Source organism: Melanerpes formicivorus, unplaced genomic scaffold (assembly GCF_026170545.1).
Source record: "Melanerpes formicivorus ecotype bairdi unplaced genomic scaffold, bMelFor1.0.p_v2 SCAF_14, whole genome shotgun sequence".
Lineage (NCBI taxonomy): Eukaryota > Metazoa > Chordata > Aves > Piciformes > Picidae > Melanerpes > Melanerpes formicivorus.
Window position 1 is genome coordinate 10,569,534 of NW_027142366.1, and position 21,840 is coordinate 10,591,373.

The window sequence follows — 21,840 nt, forward strand, 5'->3', positions numbered from 1 at the left end:
CAGGATGGCACACTGGGCAGGGCAGAACATGGCATAGGGCTGGACTCCATATAGGGCAGGACCTCACGTTGGGCAGGATGTGGCATAGGTCACACGCCACTGTGACACCCTGTAGGGTAAGACCTGCAATATCCAGAGAGTGTTTTCTCACCTCTCCATCCTTCCCTCCTCATCCGCCTCGATCCTCTTCTTCAGCTGCACGATTTGCCTCTCCCTGGTGGCTGCCTGGCCAGGGGCTGGCTGGCAGCTCTTTGCTGCCCGGGGGCCTGCTGGGGCGGCTCGGCTGCCCCTCCACATTCCTGAGCCAGGACTGCTGCTGAACTCAAGCAGGCTTCCCCCCGGCCACACTGTCAGTGGGCTGCAGGAGAGCCGTCTCGTTCTCTCCCACCTGTGCTGTGACCTCCTGCGCGCTCAGGTGCTCCAGGAGGCATCGCAGGGGGACGCGAGGGGCACCGACCTGTGGCCCCTGGCGATCAGCTGTCCCAAACCCCGCGTCCGCCAGCTCCGCCAGCGAGACGGTGACACTCCCGATGGCTTCCCCCGGCCCCCCGGGGACGCCCTGGGCTGGGACACCGGCGGGGGGACAGGACAGGACAGGACAGGACAGGACAGGACATTGCGGCGGGGGGCCCTTGCAGACGCGGCCGGGGGTTCTGCCCCAGCTCCGGCCCTGGTGCAGCCCGGCTCGGGGGAGCGGGACCAGGCCGCTGGTGCTGCCGGGCCTGGCGGAGAGGATTAGGCCCTTCCTCAGCTTGGCGCGGAGCGCAACCCCCAGTCTCGTCCTGGAGCGGCGCGGCGCGGCAAACGGACCCCAGCCCGAGCCGGGGGAGCCGTCCCCGTCCCCGTCCCCGTCCCGCCCCGCCGCGGCACCGCCTCCGCCCCTCCCCGGAGCCGGCAGGTGCCGGAGCCGCCGCCGGGAGCCGGTAGGTTCCTCTCCTCGGGGCCGAGGCGGGGGTCGTGCGCGGGGTCCAGCTGGGCTGTGGGGAGCAGTGGGGAGCGGGGCGAGGAGGGAAGAGGCGGCGGGCAGCGAGGGAGGCTCGGCGGGGCCGGGCCCCCCCCCAGTTCCCGGGCAGGCCGCGGCGGCCTCCCGGTAGCGAGAGCGGCTGGAGCGGTGGGGACACCGAGCACGGCCGCGGAACGCAGCAGTCTGGCACCATCGGCCGCTGATCGGAAAAAGGGGGACGACAGTAAATCCCCAGCTAACAATCTGAGGCAGGACTCGCGTCTCCCGCAGAGGGAAGGGCTCTGCGTTCGCTGCGGAGCTGCGTCCCGGGAAGGAGAGGTCTGCAGGGATGGGGATGTGGGCCGGGAGAGGAGCAGGCAGCCCGGGCCTGGGACCGGGTTTTAATGCTGTCCGTAGTCCACAGAGTGCTACTAAAATCTTCGAAAGCTTCAGCTTTATGCCCTCGGCAGCGCAGGGAAGGGTTGGGAGAATCGGGACGTGCTGGAGGGCTGGAGCCGCGGGCACGGGATGAAATTTAATCGGGTGGGAAGCGAGGTCGTGTACTTGGGAAAAGACTTTCCACTGTAAGGCGAGCGCTGCAGCCCGACGCAGGTCGTGCCAGCTTGCAGAGCCGACGGCAGGGAGCTGCTGGCAGGGCACAGCTGTGAGAAGAGCAACTATGATCCATTACCTAAAACAGATCCCTGGGAGAGCAGGAAGCCAGGCCGAGGTATAAGTGCGTGTGTATGTTTCCAGTCATCCCTGCTCGAGAGACATGGGCTTGGGCTGGAACTGCCTGCTCAGTCATCAGGAATGATGGGCCCGTTTTAGAGGAGCTGAAAGAGCCTCTAATGTCTTGACAAGCAGGACAAGAAATGATGATGATTGAGGTAGTGTTGTCCATCAGCACTTTGGCCATGTGAGCCATGTGAAATGAGAGCTCATTCAGCTAATGGATACCAAGCACAACAACAAATGCCAATGAATAAATGTTCGTGGGAGGCTGGGAGGTCTTTAACCATTACAGTGGTCTTGGTTCTGCAGTCCTAAGGAGAGTGGAGAGGCAAAATGGTAGGAGCTGCTAAGGCAGCGTTCAGGTGGTTAATGAAAAGAACAGAGGATTGGAATTGCTGGTAAATGGAGGGGTGGGGCTTGGGACTCGAAAGGAGGTGCAGGGCCATGCAGTTGAGCAGGAACAGTGAGGCCAGGATGGACATGGTCATGCCAGTGTCCTCTGGATTATCCACAGGAATCATGCTTGAGGGTAAACTTCTCCAAGTTTTTGCAAGCCTACGTGTTTTCCCTTTGGCCCAAGGTGTCACTGGGAGTCAGTGACTCGGGGAACTGATGGTAAGAGGCTGTCCAGTGGTGTGGCTTGAGCACAGACAGGTGACGAGGCTGTAATAAGGATTGGGTGATGGAGCAATGTCTCCAGGTGTCCCCTGCATGCCAAATGGAGCAAGCAGGCTCAATCCTCCCCAGCTGTGGTTATAGCTATGAGTGATGAGGCTGCAGTGGCTGCACCTGCTCAAGGTTGTACTCAGGGAGGTGCTGGGAGGAGGGATGGGCATGTTTGTATGCTGACTACCAAAAGATCTTGCCAGGCTTGACTGGGACAGTTAACAAGCTTCTGTTTCAGAGCCTGAGCCCTTACTAAGAAGATGCAAGACCCTGCTGAGTTTCTTGTGCTGCTCCCAACAGGTCCTACACCTGAAATTCAGTTCCTTATGTTTCTGTTCTGACTGGAGTTCAGCCTCAGCTGCTGTTAGGAAAGGAGGGAGGGTGTCTGCACCAGGACCTTGTTTTGTCTCCATCAGGACCTTGTTTTGTTTGAGGAGGATGTTTGTGAAGCTCACTTCCTAATCAGCCACTCCTGTTCCTGGGAAATCAAAGTGTGGCAACTGCTTTCCTTCTGGGTGAAGCACAACTGGAGGATGCACTCTGGGAGCACAGCTAATGCACTCCTGTAGCTGAAGGGCCTTCAGCCAGGGGTGAGACAAGAGCCTGTCCACAACACCCACACTGTGTGCTTCAGTGGGGTTTGGGTCCTTGGCTCAGTGTTGTTACCTGCAGAAGTGTTCCCATTGCCAGTATTGCTCACTAATGGAGCAGAAAAGGGTTGTAAGTAACTTTATTATGTAAAAGATTATGTTTTTTTCTCCTTCAGATGTGAATTTAGCAACTAAATGCTTGTACTTAAAAGATATGACTGAGGCAGAGCTCTTCCAGGGTGAGGATGAGTGGTTTTGGAAGGAGACACACAGGCTCTGATCCAAGACCAGGTTTTTGCTTCTAGGTAAAGAGAATGATGAAATTAGCTGTGGTATGTCTGTTTGTGGTGCTATTGTAAAGCCCTGCATTTGATTTCCTATACTTGCTTTAATCAGGAAAGAGTATCCTAGATGGAAAGAACTTTTTAAAGCTCTTGAAGTTTGTGTGGAGTGTGTGTGTGTGTTTGGTTTTTGTTAGGGGCTGTGCATCGCTTTTGCTGGAACTACCACAGCCCTCTGTGTGTGGTGAATGTCCCATGGGTACTGTCAGACTTTTTCTCTGTGCAGACTTATGTTTACACAGCTTTGCACCAAGCCAAGGAGAAGATTGGTGACTGCCAGGAGAGACAAGGAAGAAATTGTATGTGCATAACATGGAGGTTAAAATAATAGCAAAAGCAGCAGGGCTGACTATGCCTTGAAGCTTCTAAACAGGTATGCCAGCTTCTCATCAGACAGGAGGAAGGTGCTGTTCTCCCAGGCTGATCTGTACAAAGCTGCTGGAAACAGGGAGGACAGCAGAGATGGAAAGCAGCACACAGATGGTGATTTGCCTCGTGGCTCTTAGCAACAGTCAGTGATGTTCTAGAAGAAAAGATTTTAGTTGTAGAGTGCTCTTCCCTCTTCCCCAATACAGTCAAGGTGGTGGTTTGTAGCGAGAACTTCAGTTGTCCTGCACATAGTTGGAGGTTTTTTGTTGGTTTTGGATTTACAGCTGTTCTGCAGGCAAAATGCTCTTGCCTGAACCCAGCTGACCTGCAGGATTCAGGTGAGGCACCTGAGCACACCAGTTTGCACACAGATACCTGGGTACCTTTTTTTCCCTTCATGAAACACACGATGAGCAACTTCTGCCTTGGGATGTGATAGTCACCAGGCTGCTTTCCTGTTGTTACTCTCACAGCTGGAGGGGAGTAGTATGATCTTCATGGGCACTGTCACATCTTGGCATGCTCTGCAAAGGACAGATCTGCTCTGATCAAAGGGATCATAATTAGAACAGATGCTGTAGGAAAACATACTCCCATTCTCTCAACAGTATAAGTTCTCTGAGGCAGGGGAGTTCAGGTTTTATTTCTGGCAGAAGACACTCAGGGAAACTTTCAGATGCTGTTATAGTTTGGCTTTGGGCTCATTCATTCCAAGCTGCTTCATGGCTGCAGTCTTAAATGTGTTGTATTTGGGGTGAAAAAGGGCTGTTTGACAGCCCAGAGAGGTCAGCAGGCCTCTGCTGGATCACAGGAAGGTGGTAGGAAGGAAGCTGCATCACGCCACACATCTCCTGTGTGAGGCCCTACTTTACTGCAGCTATCTTTAATCTGAACTCTCTTAGCAGCCTCTGGGGACAGCCAGCATGGTCAGCAGGCTCAGGTAAGATCTGAGGGTCTTCCCACTTGTACCTTTGGATCTCTAACTTGTCAGGACCCCACACTGCACAATGAAATAGAGATTTCTTTTCCCAACCTGTTTTGAAGTGCAGTAACTTGACTGCAGAAACACAGCCCCCTCCTGAGTCTGTGAGGGATCATTGAGGAATTGTGTTAAAAATAAGCCCTCACTGCTCCCAAATCCCTTGTGCTTCCCCACAGCTGGAGAGCAGGTATAATCTTCTAGATTATGGGTGAGTGAGTAAGATTACTGTCCTGGGGAGAATCATTGTAAAATTGATTTGATTTAGGTCACAGAACAAAGACTGTCACGTGGGAAGACTTAAGACGAACTGAACCTTAGCCTGGTCTTCTCTAGGGGCGAGTTGGGCAGTGCTGAGGCTGGCTGCGGGCTGGGGGCCCTTGTCTTGTGCGGGCTGGCTGCGGGCTGGGGGCCCTTGTCTTGTGCGGGCTGGCTGCGGGCTGGGGGCCCTTGCCTTCTGCTCAGCCCTTCGCAGAGAGTTGTAGGAAACCCTCCAAGTTTAGCTCCTGGCCTTCCAGTGTGGGCAAGGGAAATGGCTCCATGCCCTCTGCTAATGGCATCCCTGAAGTAGACTGCACTTCTGCTGGAAAGCTTCTGTCCAGCCTGTCTTTGTGATAGTGGGATGCTGATGCTGTAGAGGAACAAAGAAAGGCAAAGATCAGGATGTAAAAGGGGAGCAGCTTGTGTCCCTGCAGCCGTGCAGGGCTGGGGGGGGTGTTAAGAGGCTGGTGCTGGGAAGCCCCACCGGCTTTACCTGATCTAAATTTGCCTCCCTGGAGCAGAGGGAGGGTTGGCTGCTTTTTATGGCAACACCATACATTTGCAGAGCTTGGGGGGAAAAAACCAAGGACTGGCTAATGTGTTTGGGATTGGCTTGCTCCTATCTCCAAGCCCCAGAACAGCTGCTGTCCGTGTTTTCTGTCCTTCCCTTTTGGGTTGTTTTGTTGTGTGTGGTTTTTTTCTTTCCAAATGGCCATGACTCAGCCCTTCCCTGCTGCTCTGAGTTTCCTGGTTTCTGAATAGGCTATTCTTGGGACAGCAGTTCCTGACAGATAGGAACAAGGGGAGTGTTGTGTTGGTTTGGATCTCTTCTCCTCTGGCTTGTCTAAATGCTCAGCTCCCTCTGATTTTTTTTCCCCCTTTTTTTTGTATCCTTGCTTTTGAATTACCAAATCCTTGCTCTTGAATTACTGAGTTGTTGGACACCCTTTGGGGGTGTGTTCTTGGCCTTGTACCAAAGGAGCCCTCTCAGACGTGGTCCGTGCTGTGGTCCTTGCACAGCGTTGGCTTTTCCTTTGCAGCAGGACGGTGGTGCCGCTCCTAAGAGCAGAGAGGGTTAGACTCCTGCAGCTCTGTCTATTGTAAAGCTAAAACCAATAGCCTGGAGAAGAGCAGCCTGAGAGGAGATCTTCTCCATGCTCAGCAAGAGCTAAAGGATGTGGCGCAAGAGGATGGGGCCAGACTCTTGTCACTAGTTCCCAATAGGCACAAACTAGAACTGGAACCCAGGAGGTTCCATCTGAACAGGAGGAGAAACTTCTTTGGTGTGAGGGTGCTGGAGTCCTGGCACAGGCTGCCCAGAGAGGTTGTGGAGTCTCCTCTGGAGAGATTCCAAACCAGCCCAGGATGTTGTGTTCCTAAGCAATCTGCTGTGGGTGACCCTGCTTTAGCAGGGTGGGGTTGGACTAGTTCATTTCCAGAGGTCACTTCCAACTCTGCCTCATGCTGGGATTCTGTGATTCTATGAACCCCCCTGGTTTCAGCTCTTCTAATTCCAAGGGGCTTGTTTCTCCTGTGATCTACCTTGTATGGGGGTTCATAAGGACCACTTCATGCTGTGTCTGTGTGACACAGGTGATGTGGTGACTGTTGCTGCAGAGCTAAGAGGCTGCACACTCTGGTTCAGGTAACTAAACATGACTGTGGATACATTGCCCCTTGCAAAGAAGGGGAAAACAAGAACTAGAATTCAAAAGCAATTAATAAAAGTTTACTGATTCCTTAAGTAGTTATTGCCCCCTCCCCTCCATGGATAGCGGAGGCTGGAAAGCTGAACACTGCTGCCCCTGAAATGTTTCATGTTGTTGTTACACAGCTTCTTAACACAGAGAGCTTTTGAATGTCTTCTGAAGTTTATCACTCTGTAGTGTAGGCTGGGAAAGTCACCTTGCAGGGGCAGGTAGCACACCCTGGGCCAGGTGTGCTGAGCACCACGCTGGCTGTGCAGCTGCATGGTTGAGCTTCCCTACTCAACCACCTTTGCTGGATTTTAGTTTTATTAGCAGCACAACTCTCTCTGTCAAGACAGTTGTTGGGGGGGGGGAAGGGAGGGGTAGCCTGAGCCTGGTGTATATTTTGTCTTGAAAATACAGTTGGGCTCTCAAACCCAACAGAGGCACTTTATGGTTTTCTCCAAGCCTGTGGTTACCAAGGGAAACTTCTCAAGACAAAAGTGCCAGAGGACTCCAAACACAAGGGCAGTGTTCTTCTTTAGCATCCCTCCACGTTTTTGGATATGCTGTATTGTTGTTAAGCCAACCAAAAGAAAAGCTGTTCTGTGTGAGGAGGCTTGGAGAACATTCCCTGCCAGATTAAATTAGCCTTTCTGAGAATAAATGAGTTGCTGTGATGCAGGCAGCTCCGCTCGCCGCAGCTGTGAGGTCCACGCGTGCCGCTACCCGCAGCACCTCACTTAAAGGGGAGATTGAAGAGAGCTGTGCTCGGGGTGCTGCTGGTAACCTGAGATTAGATTTCTGGCTGGTGATTAAGGAAAATCAATCCTGTGTGTTTCATTGTTTATTTCTCTCAATCAAAAGCAGGCCACCCATCTAAGAAGGAGAGGAACCCCCGAGGGTCAGCACAGCTTTGTTTTGGGAGGAACTCGTGGACTAAAGGCAGCACCATAGAGCTGTAGAGTGGTTTGGGTTGGAATGGACCTTAAAGATCATCTAGTTCCAACCTCCTGCCATGGGCAGGGCCACCTTTCACTAGACTAGGTTGCTCAAGGCTTCATCCAGCCTGGCCTTGAACATTTCCAGGGAAGGAGCATCCACAACCTTCCTGTGCAACCTTTTCCAGTGTCTCACCACCCTCACTGGAAAGAATTTCTTTCTAATACCCACTCTAAATCTGCCCTCTTCCAGCTCAAAGCCATTGCTCCTCATCCTATCACTACAAGCCCTTGTAAAAAGTCCCTCCCAAACTTTTTTGTAGGTGCCTTCTAGGTACTGGAAGGCTGCTGTAAGGTCTCCCTGGAGCCTTCTTGTCTTGAGGCCGAACAGCCCCAACTCTCTCAGCCTGTCCCCACAGGGGAAGTGCTCCACACCCCTGCTGCAGCAGGGTGCTGGAATTCTCCCCAGCCTCAGCCCCTGCTGTGAGCAGTGACCCAGCCTGAGGGCTGTCTGAAACCCAGCCATGTTTCTGATTGGAGCTGTGAGGGGTTGCCTTGACCAAGAGGCAGAGAGGGGGGTTAGAAAAGCTCAGAACAGGGACTGGAAGAGGCATTGGTGTGTTGGGGATGCTTTGAAGCCAGCTGCTGTGTCAGGCTTTTCAGCAAGAGGTCTTCTGCTTGCTTTGTCTGCAGTTCAGCATGGCTTGTGCCCAGGTGATGTCCCACCTGTGCCAAAGGTAGGATGGTGCCTGGAGCTGTGGCCTGCAGAGGTATGAGGACATCATCTTTCTTCCATCACCCTTGTTTGTCAGGGGCAATACATCTCTTTGTGTCTAATGGCAGGTCTTGCTGAACTTGGCTTAGCTGATCTGGGTCTTGGGCAGTGCTCTTGCCAGATCTGCTGAAGTTTATGGCTTTGTGGTCTCCCTCAGCAGGACTGCTGTGCGTAGCCTTGGAGCAAGCAGCAGTGGCAAAGGAGGTTCTTGGGGAAGCAGCTATGGGACAGCTATGTAGCAGCTCATTAGGTGGCTTTGTTCAGCAGATAACAGAATTTTAGGGAAGGGGTTATAAAGAGTGGACAGAAACTCAGTGCTGAAAACTGAAACCAAAGTCACAAAATGCTTTGGAATAAAAAGTACTTCCCTGGACTGGGAAGTCAGTGCAGACAAGCCAGATCTAGCTGGAACTGGAGGGAGAAATGGGTCTGGCAGAACCTGTGTGTGACTCAGGAGGCTGTCCCAGTACTCCCTCTGAGCCACTGTGGTGCTGCTGGAGATGACCCAGCATGGGCACACTCAGTGGCACTTGACTGACCTGGGGGTTTCCTGTTCTGTGAGCTAGGACACTGTCATCTGTCTTTGAACAGCCCAGGGGATCTGGGCTTGGGATCAGGAAAGGGCAGGATACTCTCCTCCTGTCAAACTGTCTTGGGATGTGCAAGTCCCACACTAGCAGGGCACTGGGCTACTGGGAGAGAGGTCCTGGTCTGGAAACAGCAAGGTGTGGTCATGCTGTAGGAGAAAGAAGGTAAGTATGATAACATGAGTGGCCTCAGCATGAAGGAGTTCCTCCAGTGCACGTGTCTCTGGATGTGCATGGCTCCTCTTGGTTGGCAATAGGACTTGGGAGAGATTTCAGACACTCCTACTTAAGCCCAAACTTCTTTGCCAAGAGCAAGCCATAGCCTTATGACATAGAGCACTTCTCACAAGTCCTCAGGGGAAAAAAAATAGCAAGGTGACACTGTACCTGTTAAATCTAAGTGTCAGCAGCTTCTCTGGTGCCAAGGAAGGGCTCTGAGGACAGCAAATGCTAATGCTGGAGGCTGGAGTTGGGGCCTATAGCAAGCTGGTGCTATGCCTCAGATTAGAGAACACCAGCACCACGACCTCTATTTTGTACATCTCTTGGAAGGAAAAAGGCTCTGGAATCACCACCACTGTGTTCCAAACCATTTCATTGTGCTGCAGAATCTGCAAGGGAGTTATGAATACAGGCTCTTGGGCTCTGATTAGTTCTGGGGACAAATTGAGGCTACATCTCCACAAAAGTGCTGATCCTCTATGACTCTAATTTCCTCCCCACTTGGAGCTGACTGGGTTAGTTAATGAAGTCACACAGCTAATCAGTTTGATTCAGCAACCATGTCACTGTATTATTGGACTTCCTCTCACCAAATTCTACATAATGAAGGAGTAATAACAAGAACACATGGGGTGCTTCAAAGAATAATCTATTTTTAGTATAGTTTGGGGAAGGGAAACTACAAACTCCTGACTTGTGCTGTGAGACGTCGTGGGTCATCACCCTGTGTTCATCTTCATGCCAGAGCTGGGAGGTGCCATTGCAATGCACAGGCAGCAGGCTGTGACAGCAGGAGAAACCTTTTCCTGTAGGTAACTGAAGAGCAGGGCTTGCTACTGCTGTCTGTGGCAGAGCTCAGTGGGCTGGGGAAGAAAGGAATTTGTATGGTCTGTGGAGAAACTCCAGGCCACCTAATCCCTAAAACCCTTTTGAGTGCTGGGAGTGGGAGGGACTGACAGGAGGATCCTTCTGCCTTTGCTTGCTTCCTAACTCAGCCTTAAGCATCAGTTAGGGGCTGCCATCAGAGGTGAGCTACAGAGCTGTTACTGCAAAGAGCTGTGGAGCTTGTGCCCCAACTCCTCTGGGACTTGTGCTCACTGTTAAGCTTCTCAAGCTGGAGTTTGGTTTTTGGTTGGTTTCTTTAAATGAACAACTAGTCTTGTGGCACAGTTGAATTTGGTGTTACATTAAACCACTAGTACTGGAATAGATGCTGGTGTTAATTGCTCTGGATTATTGCAGACTGTGTTTTAACATTAATTGGCTTTCAGATGGATGATGTAATGCAGGATTCAGCACAGGATTCCAGCCAACAGCTGCAGATGCTGCTGGTGCTTTCCCATGGATGTTATCAGGTGTTAGCCTGGGCTGTTTGTGAACTTTAAAGTCTCACAGAACAGCAATCTGCTTCCCTGGGGACCTGGTTTATGGCACCCTTCTTTTTCTTCACTGAGTCTCTCTGGAGCAGATTGCTAAGGTACAGAGATTTGGCTTGTGGCACCCTGCTTTTCTGTGCTGAGCAGATTGCTAAGGTGCAGAGGAACTCAGGCTGACAACCTGGGCTAGGGGAAGGTGTCCCTACCCATGGAAGTGGGGTTGGATAGATAATCTTTAAGGTCCCTTCCAACCCAAATCATTCTGTGAGTTTCTTTTCAATGGCATCTTTGAATCCTTGAGAACTCCTGGAGTGTTGCAGTTCATCTTCTCTCCTGAGCCCACATGATCAGCTGGTAAGGTCTGAACAGAAAGCCCCTCCTGAGTGGAAGAGGAGTGTTTTCCAGAGCCAGCAGCAGCCTGGCTGCAACTTGCTCTGTGTTCACAAAACTGTCTTTTGGGAGCTGAGTCCAGCTGCCCTGTGATCCAGAGTGCTCTGGGCACACCTGAGCCTTCCCCAGTGCCCCTAAGTGTGTAGGGGCTGGGGTTCAGTTTTGAAGTGTGGGGTAATGGCCTGTCCTCACTGGCAGCTCACCCATCTCCCTCTTGGCTCTTGCTGGATGTCACTGCTGTCATAGTGAGCTCTGCAGATGCATGGTGCTTCCCACAAGGGTGCACTGCAGCTTGGGAGCCCAGGATGGAGAGCCAAGAGCTGCCCCAGTGTGTTCTCTTTGTTTTGGCTGTGTTTTTCTTTAAATGTTCCAGTTACCAGGTCCTGCTAACACAGCCCCGGTATGGAGAGCCAGCAAGCACTTGGGCAGCCCATCTGGAGGTGAATAGCACTGGAGAGACTCCCAGAGGCAGCAGCAGGTCCTGACAAAGGCTCCTCTTGCACATAACCCTTTGTGGGTGTCTCAGATAACCCAGCCTCGTGTTAGCAGGAGTTTTTGTGGCCAGTTTTCCTGCAGGGGGGCTGTGTGGAGCACTGATTTTGAGTCTTTGGCTAGGGATGGCTGAGCCTCGGCTGTGCCATGAAGGTGATCTGATTGTGGTTTGGATTTAATGCCCTGCTTTGGATGCAGCACCTGGCTTCCACAGGGTCCTGCTCTTAGCTGTCTGTTGAGTGCCAGTGGTACCCAGAAGGTGAAACGACATGTCCGAGGTCCCAAGGTAAACGACTGCAACGGGGATGCTCCTCCAGAGATCTGCAGACTGTAGGGGAGAGCAGGGGGAAGCTCTGTCTGCCGTAGCTGGATTGAATGGTGAATAACCTTCTCCCTGGCAGCCGTGTTTCAAGAGTCTGCCTCCGTCCTGCTTTGCCAGCAGAGCTCTCCAGCCCCATGCCGAAGGACGAGTCTGACCCTGCTGGAAGCAGCAGTTTTCCACAGCCGAGTCCTGCCTGCAGAAGCGTGGGGGAGAGCCGCTGCTCTGCACGGGGGGTTTGTGCCCCCTGGCAGCGGTGCTGGGAGGAAAATGCAGCCGAGCCGCTGGGGTAAGAGCCAGGGAAAAGAGCAGAGCTTCCCTTCAGCTCCTGCCTCGGGTTTCCGCCGGCGCTTGGCGGTGTCCGGTAGGCATGCGCCCTCTGCCTGCTTGGCCCGGCCGCGGAGTGCCCAGCCCAGGAGGTGCTGCTGGGGTTAACAGCGGCTCGCCGAGGGGGTGCCTGCCCCTGGCCGGGGAGTGCCAGGCCGTCCTCTTTCTGGAGGAGGCTGCAGCACTGCCCGCGGCCGATTCCTTCCCTCCTGGCTCAGGGGAGGCGGTGTGCGGGCTGGCGGCAGCAGATGCGCATGGGAAGAGGCAAGGCTGAGGGGGAAGTTTGGCTCGCTGGCAGGGAAGGCATCGCTGTGCCGCTGCCGTGCGTAGAGCCCAGGCAGGAGCGACTACCGAGACTGCTTTTCCAGCAGCGATCCCTGCTGCCTTTCCCGTGCGGGTAGGAGCTGATGCTGTGGGGGGCGCTGGGGAGCGGCGGGGGCTGCGCCACATCCCCGCAGGCTGCGGGGCCGCGGGCGCTCCGAGGCGCGGAGCAGGCCCGGCCCGGGCTGCCGCCATGCTGCTTGGATATGCCAGGGTGGTAGAGGAGGGCGGGTGTGTTCCCCACGGCCAGGGTATGGCTCTGGCCACCTCTCATCTGACCCTGCGTGGTTCAGTCTCTCCTTGCCCTTGTGCAGGCTTTCGTTCAAATGGCGCTGTGCCGGCATCTGACCTGCCTCCTGTGCCCATCCCTACTGCATTCGTCTGCCTTCCCGGTTTCAGTATTTCTCTCTTTCTGGAGCAGGTAGAAGCTTGTGGCACACAGGTGGTGTTCCTGCGTTCAGGAAAGCTGGGATGGTGATGTCTGTAAGGCTGATCCTTTTGTAGGAGGAAGGAGGCTGGCCTCAGTCAAGGAGCCCAGACTTCCTTGGGGTGCTCACCTTTGCTCTTAGATATCTATTTACAAAGGCCTGGAAGCTTCAGTTTATGTGTGTTTGGTGTGCAGCAAAGCTGGAAGTTGTTGTATCCTTTCCTCTTATTTATTAATTTCAGTGTGGCTTTTTGTCATTTGCTAAATACCAGAAATTTCTTCATGGAGGAAGTGCTCCAAAAATGTGCAGTAGCAGCTTAGCGTCTTCAAGCTGCACCAGAGGAGGTTTAGGTTGGATGTTAGGAACAATTTCTTTCCTACAGAAGTGGTCAGGCATTGGAACAGGCTGCCCAGGGAGGTGATGGAATCGTCATCCCTGGGGGTGTTCAGAAAACAAGCAGATCTGGCACCTCAGGACGTGGTCTAGTGGTCATGGAAGTGTTGGGTAGAAGGTTGAACTTGATTTGATGTCTTTTCCAACCTCATAATCCTATGATCCTGTGATTTTTGAAGTGCCAACATCACTGAACGTGGCTGAGCGTGAACAAATGCTGCTGCTTCCTGCTTTGGTGGCTGGAGCCACTGCTCACCTAGACAAAACAAAGCCAAAGGGCTATGGGTCTGCTGTTATCAAACGAGGGAGGAGCGAGGACAGCACAAACTGTGCTGCTGCTGGTGGGAGTGGATCTCAGCTGTGCTGTGAGGCTGACTCAGAGCTGCACAGGGCCAGTGCTGCACCGTCAGGGTGTGCACATTGGGTAGACTTGCCAGTGGCCGGCTCCACCTGCCTCAGCTTTGTCTCACACTTGCTGGTTTCATCCAGGAGGAAGCAGCCTGAAGTGCAGAGTGCTGCTGCCTGGCAGAATGGTGATAACTGACCAAATCCTGGCTCCCTGAGCAGTGCAGGCATTACCTGTGCCTGTCCTCGTGGCTTGCTCTGGTTTATGCTATGTTAGCACGTGTTCAGGACCTGTTCTGGTGGTGTGATGTTCCCTGGTCCCGCTGCACACCATGGCTCAGTTGTTTCTGACCTCTTTGAAGCACAGGTTGGTTGGGCAGATCTTTTCCTCTTGCCATGTTTGTATCCCAGACTATTTCCATGGTGATCCTGTGTGATGTAGCACAGAGAAGTAACAGCCATCAGGGAAGACTGGACCCAAACCCATCAGCTCCCTTCGTGGCTGCAGTAGGCAGCTGGGAGAGCTTTGTGGTCACCACTTTTGGATGTGTCTGTAGTGGGAACTTTGGACTTTGAGTTATTGATCCCTAACGAACTGGAGCTGGGGTTGCTGAGCACAAGAAGCAGGTGGCTTGGGAAGCCATGTGTGGGCTGTGTGCTGCTCTGTGGCTCTGCTCATTGCTGCAGAGAAACCTCACACAGACCTCTCAGGGCTGGGGCTCATGGCCTGGTTTGGGTGGAGGGGTGTAGACCTGTTGCCATGGCTTTGTTCTCCTCACCCAAAAGCTGCATGGAAGAGACCCTGGGTCAACCAGGGAGCACAGAGCCAGCAGTGGGGAAGGGCAGAAGCCATAGCCAGAAACTGTAAGGCTGTCAGAGCAGTGGGGCTGGGGCAGGCTTCCCATGGGAATAGCAGCAGGACAGCCAACACCCAGCTGGCATGCAAAGGGAAGTGTTGGGGTCTGGTCCCCAGAGAGGGAAAGAAGGATGTGCTGATGCAGGGGGTACCCTCTGTCCTCTGATCCTTGTTCTGCTTGGTTTGTCATGCTGCCAGCCCACAGGGGCCCTTCACTTGTCTCCTGCCTTTAACAGGGGCACTGTTTGCAACCAATGTGTAGTGCCTTCATCTCTGTAGTTAGTTGAAGTTAGAGGAGCCAGTTAAGGCCATTGAGAACTAATCTGTGGGGTTTGGGCTGGGAACAGCTTCTCCTCTCTCCATCCTTTTACTGGTGACTGACTCCTTCTGAGTTTTATGTGGGTCCTTCTCCCAAAGGACATGTACTTGGCATTGGTGACTCCATCAGGTCTTGACCCTGAGCCTGGTAAACTTGGCCAAAGTGATTTGTAAAGTTGTTTTGGTCATCTTTTTCCTTTCAGTGTTCAGCTGTCTGTCAGTGTGGGTATTCCAGCACAGAGTTCTTCCCATGGCAGAGCAGCTGCTTAGGGCTAAGCTGTTTCCATGGCACAGCAATGCACTGGTGCTTCAACTAACATGGTTAAGGTTTGGAGTGTGCAGGCAGAAGGGCTCATCCTGCTGGTGTGGGTGGCTGGAGATCCCTGAGAAGGGTATAGCAGGCTCTGTGTGCTGTGAAGACTTTGCTGTGAGCTGCTACTGGACTCCAAGCCCATCTATCCATGGGCAGAAGTCTCCTGTCTCTTTGGCAAGACAGAGACAGCAAAGTCAGCTTCACTGAAAGCGAGTGGCTACAACTGGCAGTGACCTGCAGCAAGAGCCCTTGTGACGTGCTCCTGGGGATCCTCTTTGGATGCAAGATACTGATATGCTTTTATTTAGTGGCTGGATCTTCCCAGCTCACCTGCCTGTGCCCAGGTACCACTGACCTACTTCAGCCCCTCAGGACTCTCCTGGCTCCCCTCTCTCCTGCCCAGGGAAGCTCAGCCTCTTTGCAGGGGTGCTGCTAGCACCCTCCTGCGAGCAAGGTGTCCTCTGCGCTGCATGGGCGTGCGAGGGGGAGGATCTGTCTTGCTTTGCTTTGTCCAGGCTGCTTTTGAGAGAGACCCCTGCAAAGCTGTCTGTGCCAGGACAGTGAGTGATGTTCTGGGGCAGCTCCCATCCACGTGCCCTCCAGCCCCCCTCAGCTCTCTGGCAGAAGTGGGCTGGGGTGGGTTTTCTGCTTCTCACATGAAGATAAAAGAAAGCCCAGGAGGAAAAGCTTCTAAGAGGCTTAGAAGCAACAGGCTTTCTTTGCCTCCTGGGAAGGGCACACAGCCAGCATCCTGCTCTTTACAGATCTCTCTTAATAAGCAGAATATTGCATTAAGAGTGGCTGAGTCTGCCAAGCAGCAGCAGAGCAGCTCTGCAGCCCCTGCGGCTTTCTTCACCCCGGGGCACGCGTGGCTCTCGGATCCACTGGCCGGGGCCCGGTGGCTGCCTCCTCCTGCTGGCCAGGGGGGCAGGATCAGTTGCTGGCTCAGTCTGGGGCTGTTGCTTCATCTGAGGGATGCTTCTGGAGTGGCTGCTGGAGCACGTGGGTGGAGCTGCCTCTTGGTTTTCTGTCCCTTGAGTTTTCTCACCAGCTGCTTTGGTGGCAGGGGGAGTAAGGCTGGAGAGTGCTGAAAGATGTTGCCTTATGGAAGGCAGCATCTGAGCAGGGATGGGAGGAGAGCTCTTAAAAGTAGAAAAGCTGTGGGCTCAGCCAGCTCCCCCACAGGCTGCTGTCCCCAGCTAAGGACTTGGGAATGCTCCAGTTGGGTTGGACTCATCCAGGAGCCCACCCTGCAGGCATGGGGACAGGAAGGTCCAGGGCTCCTGGGAGCGCAGGGTGGGTTGGCTGTGTTCAGCAGAGTAAGTTTCCTTCCCTTTCCATCCCCACTGGAGCTAAAAAGAGCACAGCCCAGTTTGTAGCTTTGTAGGTCACTGAAGGAGAAGGAGGGCTCTGCAGTGTGCTGTGCTTCAGGTGCTTTCCTCTGCTGGAAGGGCTCTGTGTGAAACTCCTCTGCCCTGGGGCTGCCTCTCCTGCCCCTGGTGCTAGGGAAGAAACGGGAGAGAAAAGCAGGAGGAAGGTGACCTCCAGCTGCCCTGGGATTACATTTTGAAGCTGTGTCCCTGCAACATCCCACTGCAGCTATCTGGGGAGAAGTACTAGTACATACAGCCAGCCTGGGGAGAGCCTGTGCCTGTTGGGGCTTTGTTCAGTTCCTGGGGATCAGGAACAGGCTGTGGTGCTCCTTGGCAATTGGAAGTGGGGCCTGGTGCTCCTCCCTGATCAGCAATGGGCAGTGGTTCTCCTCCATGGACCTGAGATCTGGTTAGATTTCCTGCCACCTTGCAGGAGGCTGCTGAGAGGCTGGGAGTGTGAGCTAGAAAACAGGAGTGGAGTAAAGCAAAGCCACCAGGTTAGGGAGGGATGGATCTTCCTTCCCATGCTTACCAAGGCCTTGGCTTAGCTTGACCCAGCAGCTGCAGGTGGAGGTGGCTGAACCCCAGAACCACTTCTGCAGGTACACCTGTAATGCAGGCAGGGCTGGGGCAGAGCTTGCTGCTTGTCCTGGTGCATGTGGAGGCTTGTGCAGTGCAGTGGAGGTTGGCATGCCCTGAGTGGGTTGCCCAGCACTCCAGCTTTGGCCATCTCTTGGGGCCCAAAGCCACCCTGGTTGTGCCCTTGGGATGTTGTTGGGCTGGCTGCAGTGTGGGAGCATTTCTCCAGCGTGGTGGGGAGCTGCTGGAGTGGGACCGTCCCAGACCAGCAGTGTCAGGGCAGAGTGCTGACCTGTCTGGGAGAGCCAGAGCCCAAGGGCAATGGGACAAGCAGGAGCATCACATTTGCTCCTGGCCCGCTGGGGACAAAGACCGAAGGGTTGTGTGGTGCTCCTCAGACCACAAGGGGAGCTCCTTGCGCTGCTGCCTGGGCCCTGAGAGCAGTGTCACCGTGTCCCACGTCTGCGGGCAGCCTTCCCAAGCACAGAGTGAGCAGCTTCTCCTTTCTGCTTCCCACTTTAGTCACGTCCTACCAGATGTAACTGAGCCAGAGCAAAGAGGGAGCTCAGGTTCCTTGGTGCAGAGCTCACTGGTGGAGCTTTCCCACGGGCCCAGGAGGTGGCAGCCTCATGCCTGCCGTCAGGGGGTCACAGAGGGGGTGGTTCCTGCCCAGAGCGGCTTTCCCCATGCCTTCACTGGGACAGCAGGGGGTTGGGTGTGGTGGCCAAGGCCCTGCTATAGCAGGGGCTCTTCTCTATCTTTGTAACTCACTCACTGTCTCCTTCCATGCAGGTCTGGTGGGGTAAGCTGGCTTCCAAGCTGTGCTGCTCAGAATTGTTGTTCTCAGCTCTGGTGAGGCCTCTGAGCTCCTTAGGGCAAGGAAGAGGACAGGACAAGCTTACCCCAGGTAAAATGTTGTCTCCAGCTGTTAAAGGTGGGATTGCCTCCCCTGCAGTGCTCTGCACCTGGATGGCACAGGGGAAGCCTGAGGGAGCCAGCAGGAGCTGTTAGACCTTGGATTCGTTGCCTGGGGCAAAGCCTTGGGGCTGCAGCCTGGTTTCTGCCCATGGCAGGGGTGCTGAGGTCAGCGATGGCAGCAGCCCTGGACCCTTCCATCACCTGTTCCCTCCTTCCCTCGGCAGCAGAGTGCTGCAGTGGATGTCTGTGTGCAGCCAAAGGCTGGCATCACTCCTAAAGGCTTCTGTGCTTGCAGGGCCACCCTGAGCCATGTCCAACGACCCACCGCCGCCCTACCCGGGAGGGCCCTCGGCACCGCTGATCGAGGAGAAGCATGGCCCCCCCCCGGGCACAGGTACTGGGGGTGGCCCCAGCTCTGGGGTGATGCTGCTGGGTGGGCAGGAGCAGGCTGAGTGGCAGGGCCCTGCCTGTGGCGGCCTCACAGCCCTGCCCTGTGGTGTGCAGTGTGCTGGGGGTATGTGTGCAGCCTGGCTCCATCTGTCATGCTCTGGGGAGGCAGGAGGGCCCAAGGGCCGTGACAAGAGCAGGCGGCCTCCAAGTGCAGCTCCACTTGCTGCTGTGGGTAACATGGAGTGATTCTGGGAATTTTGGGGCCCAGACAATGAGGCTTGGGGGGTGCCCCTGCTTCCCTCACCCCCACAATGTTGTGGCTCCCTTCCTTGCTGGGGCCAGCCCCCAGCTCACTCAGCCAAGCCTCCATCTGCCCCTCAGCTCTCCTGTTCTGGCTGCTGACTCTGTGTTTCTTTTCAGATGGTGTTGCCCCTGTTGTGGGACAGCCCCAGGGGGTTCCCATTCCCCCTCCTGAATTCGGGCCACCCCCCTATGAGCCACCCTCACAGCCTGGGTTTGTGCCCCCACACATGCCCACAGACAGCTCTGCACCTTATGTGCCACCTGGTGAGTACTGAGGGGCTGTGAGGCAGGGATGGTGCTGAGCAAGGATCAACTTTCCATACCTGTGTCTCAGTACCCTGGGGAGTTTGGGGGTGACAAGAGGGTCTTGGGGGGCCGTCTAAGGCCTTGTACTGGAGCCTGCTCAGGCTGTGGGCAGCCTGGAGCAGGATGTGCTGCCCCTCCCCTCCCCATAAGGAACTATCTTCTCCTTCTGCCTCCAAGGGTATTCACTTGTGCATGCTTCTCATTCCCAGCAGGTTATTACCCACCTCCAGGCCCTCATCCCCCCATGGGCTACTACCCTCCCCCAGGCCACTACCCCTCTCCTGGCGGCCACACAGCGACCGTGCTTGTCCCATCCGGTGCTGCCACCACAGTGACAGTGCTGCAGGGAGAGATCTTCCAGGGTGCCCCTGTGCAGACTGTGTGTCCCCACTGCCAGCAAGCCATCACCACCAAGATCACCTACGAGATCGGGCTCATGAGCTTCCTTCTTGGCTTCTTCTGCTGCTTTGTGGGGTAGGTGCTGCAAGCAGAGCTGGAGGCTCCCTGCCACCAGCTGCCCCACAGCGACTGTGGTTGCTCAGCCTTGCTCCTGGGAGCCTTGGCTGAGCTGTTGGGCATGGTGGGAGGGCCTTGGCACTGGGGTGTTACTGCTGAAGAAGCAGGAGTCATCCATCCCTCAAGGGCTGGCAGCAGTGATGTGCTTGTCTCAGCCCCAGCCCCAGCTGGAGGTAGGTCAGGCCGCCTTGCACACGAGGTGTGATTTCCACACCCCTCCCCCCAGCTCTCACTCTCGTAGTGACAGCACACCCCAGGGGGCAGGGAGCTTTGTGCTGCCCTTCCTGCCGCAGAGGGGCTGATGGTTGGCTCCCAGGGGCAGGATCTCAGGTAGTGACAGGACTAGGGGGAATGGAATGAAGCTGGAGGTGGGGAGATTCAGGCTAGATGTGAGGAGGAGGTTCTTCACCATGAGAGTGGTGAAACCCTGGAATGGGTTGTCCAGGGAGGTGGTCGAGGCCCCATCCCTGGGGGTGTTTAAGCCCAGGCTGGATGAGGCTCTGGCCAGCCTGATCTAGTGTGGGGTGTCCCTGCCCATGGCAGGGGGGTTGGAACTAGATGATCCTTGTGGTCCCTTCCAACCCTGAATGAAACTATGAAACCCCCTCGGTGCTCACAGACTGTGCCCAGGGGCTGCCCAAACTCACCCTGCTCTGCCCTCTCCTGTGCTCCAGGTGTGACCTCTGCTGCTGCCTGATCCCCTGCCTCTTTGATGACTTCAAGGATGTGACACACACCTGCCCCAACTGCAAGGCCTACATCTACACCTACAAGCGCATGTGCTAACAGCGCCCCGGAGCCCTGCCGCCAGCCCCGCTGCTGCCCTCTGCCTCTGCCACCCCCTGCGCTTACCCTGCGGCAGTGCCCCTCTGGCCCTGCCCCCAGCTCCTGCCCGCCCAGAGCTGTGCCCGCCTGCCCCGGCTCTGCTCCTCGCTGCGCACAGCTGGATTGGTGACACTGGGGTGGGTGCACAGGGCAGGGGGGAGCCAGGCCTCCACCTGCTGTGTGTGGAGCTGCCCTGCAGCACAGAGGAGCAAGGGGCACCCCAGTATGGCCCAGGGGGCTGGTGAGGTCCCTCTCACCTGGAGAAGCAGCTGCTGCAGGCACCCACCACAGGAGTACTTGGCTGCAGGGAGCTGCTGCATGCAAGGGTGGGGAATCTGCCATGCAGGAGGGGAAGAGGGACCCAATCAGCCCACAGAAGAGGCAGCACAGTCCCTGTACCACTTTTAGGAAGGGGTGGGGTGGTGGCTCAGAGCCAGGGTAGTACCACACCTGCCAGGTAGCTGTGTGGTTCGCAGCCCCTTCCCAAGGAACATCAGGCAGAGCCATCTTCAAGGCACAGTGAGAGCACCAGCAGCAGCACTGCACCCTTGATCAGCACCTCCGTCCTGCCCGAGCAGTCCTGGCTGCTCCAGCTGCATGCACCTCCTCCCAGCCCCTGCTGTGGCTCTTTGCAGGAGGGGAAGCCCCTGGCACTTCCTCACCCGTCTGGCAAGCTGTTACCAGAACTGCCCCCAGCATGCGGCACAGCCAGCTCTCAGCGCCGGAGCAGACCTCTGCCCACCTGCAGAGCCACTGCCTGAGCCTGGCAGGGGCTGCAGACATCCACCCTGCAGCCCCTGGGTTCCTCCTCCTTGCATGTGGACTTAGGGGTTTGGTTTTAGCTCACCTGAAATGGAACAGAAGGAAGGGGGCAAACCAGGCAGCACCAGGAGCTGCCAGAGCACTGTGATGGATTAGAGCAAGAGGACCTTAGCGCTTTTTTCCAGCCCCTTTGTGGCTGCTCCTCCCTGCCCCGGGCCCCAGCCCCTGCAGCAAGGGCAGCTGGAGCATGCAGCCCCTGGAGCAAAGGCCCTGGCCCTAGGTGTGCAGACACAGCCTGGCCTGCACAGGAGCTGTGTGCTCACAGGTGGCACTAGTCAGTGTTTCTATGTAAATAAATAACAGACCCTGAACTCTTACAGACCTCTTTTCTTCTCTCCTGCTCCAAACACACAAGAGAGACACCTCCAGGAGAGCTGAGGATGAGGAGGGATAGGACACAGCAGCACCAAACCCTGCAGAAATAATCAGCAGCTTCCCTACCTCAGCCTGAGGCAGGGCAGTAGAGAGCCTAGAAGGGGTATCTGGAGCTTTTCCTGCCCCTCCCCATCGGCCACCCCCTCTGCTTGTGCCCAAGCACTCAGCTGAACAGGAAAAGCTTCTTAAGCCTGGGCTGAAGGAAGGCAGAGGGTACCTCTGCTATCAAGCCCAGGGATTGAGGCCCAGCACAGCACCAAGAGCAGCTGTGTGCCTCAGAACACCTCCCTGCTCCAGGGAAGCCTTGCCTCAGATGAGCCCCCTCACCTGACATGGGGGCACTGGGTCCCCTCCTAACAGCAGCTGGGTAAAGGCAAGGGCAGGCAGCAGGGACAGGGTGGGGTGTAAGGGCAGAAGGGGCCCAGGGAATACATGAGTCAGAATGAGACAAAGACACC

General features: G+C 55.3%; 1 protein-coding gene across 5 annotated transcripts; it reads left to right on the top strand.

The window, feature by feature from the left end:
- Positions 1–878: 878 nt before the first annotated feature.
- On the top strand, positions 879–21,324 carry CDIP1 (cell death inducing p53 target 1). Of its 5 annotated transcripts, none has more exons than XM_068146946.1 (6): positions 879–923; positions 17,720–17,834; positions 18,141–18,239; positions 18,656–18,802; positions 19,054–19,318; positions 20,035–21,324. In XM_068146946.1, exons 3-6 carry the CDS (start codon positions 18,155–18,157, stop codon positions 20,144–20,146), a joined length of 609 nt encoding a protein of 202 aa, XP_068003047.1. In that variant the 5' UTR covers positions 879–923; positions 17,720–17,834; positions 18,141–18,154; the 3' UTR covers positions 20,147–21,324. The 5 variants fall into 5 exon arrangements, with proteins under 5 accessions (XP_068003047.1, XP_068003051.1, XP_068003049.1 ...); XM_068146950.1 differs by having other exon boundaries at positions 19,057–19,318; XM_068146948.1 differs by lacking the exon at positions 879–923 and adding an exon at positions 1,191–1,282.
- Positions 21,325–21,840: the final 516 nt, after the last annotated feature.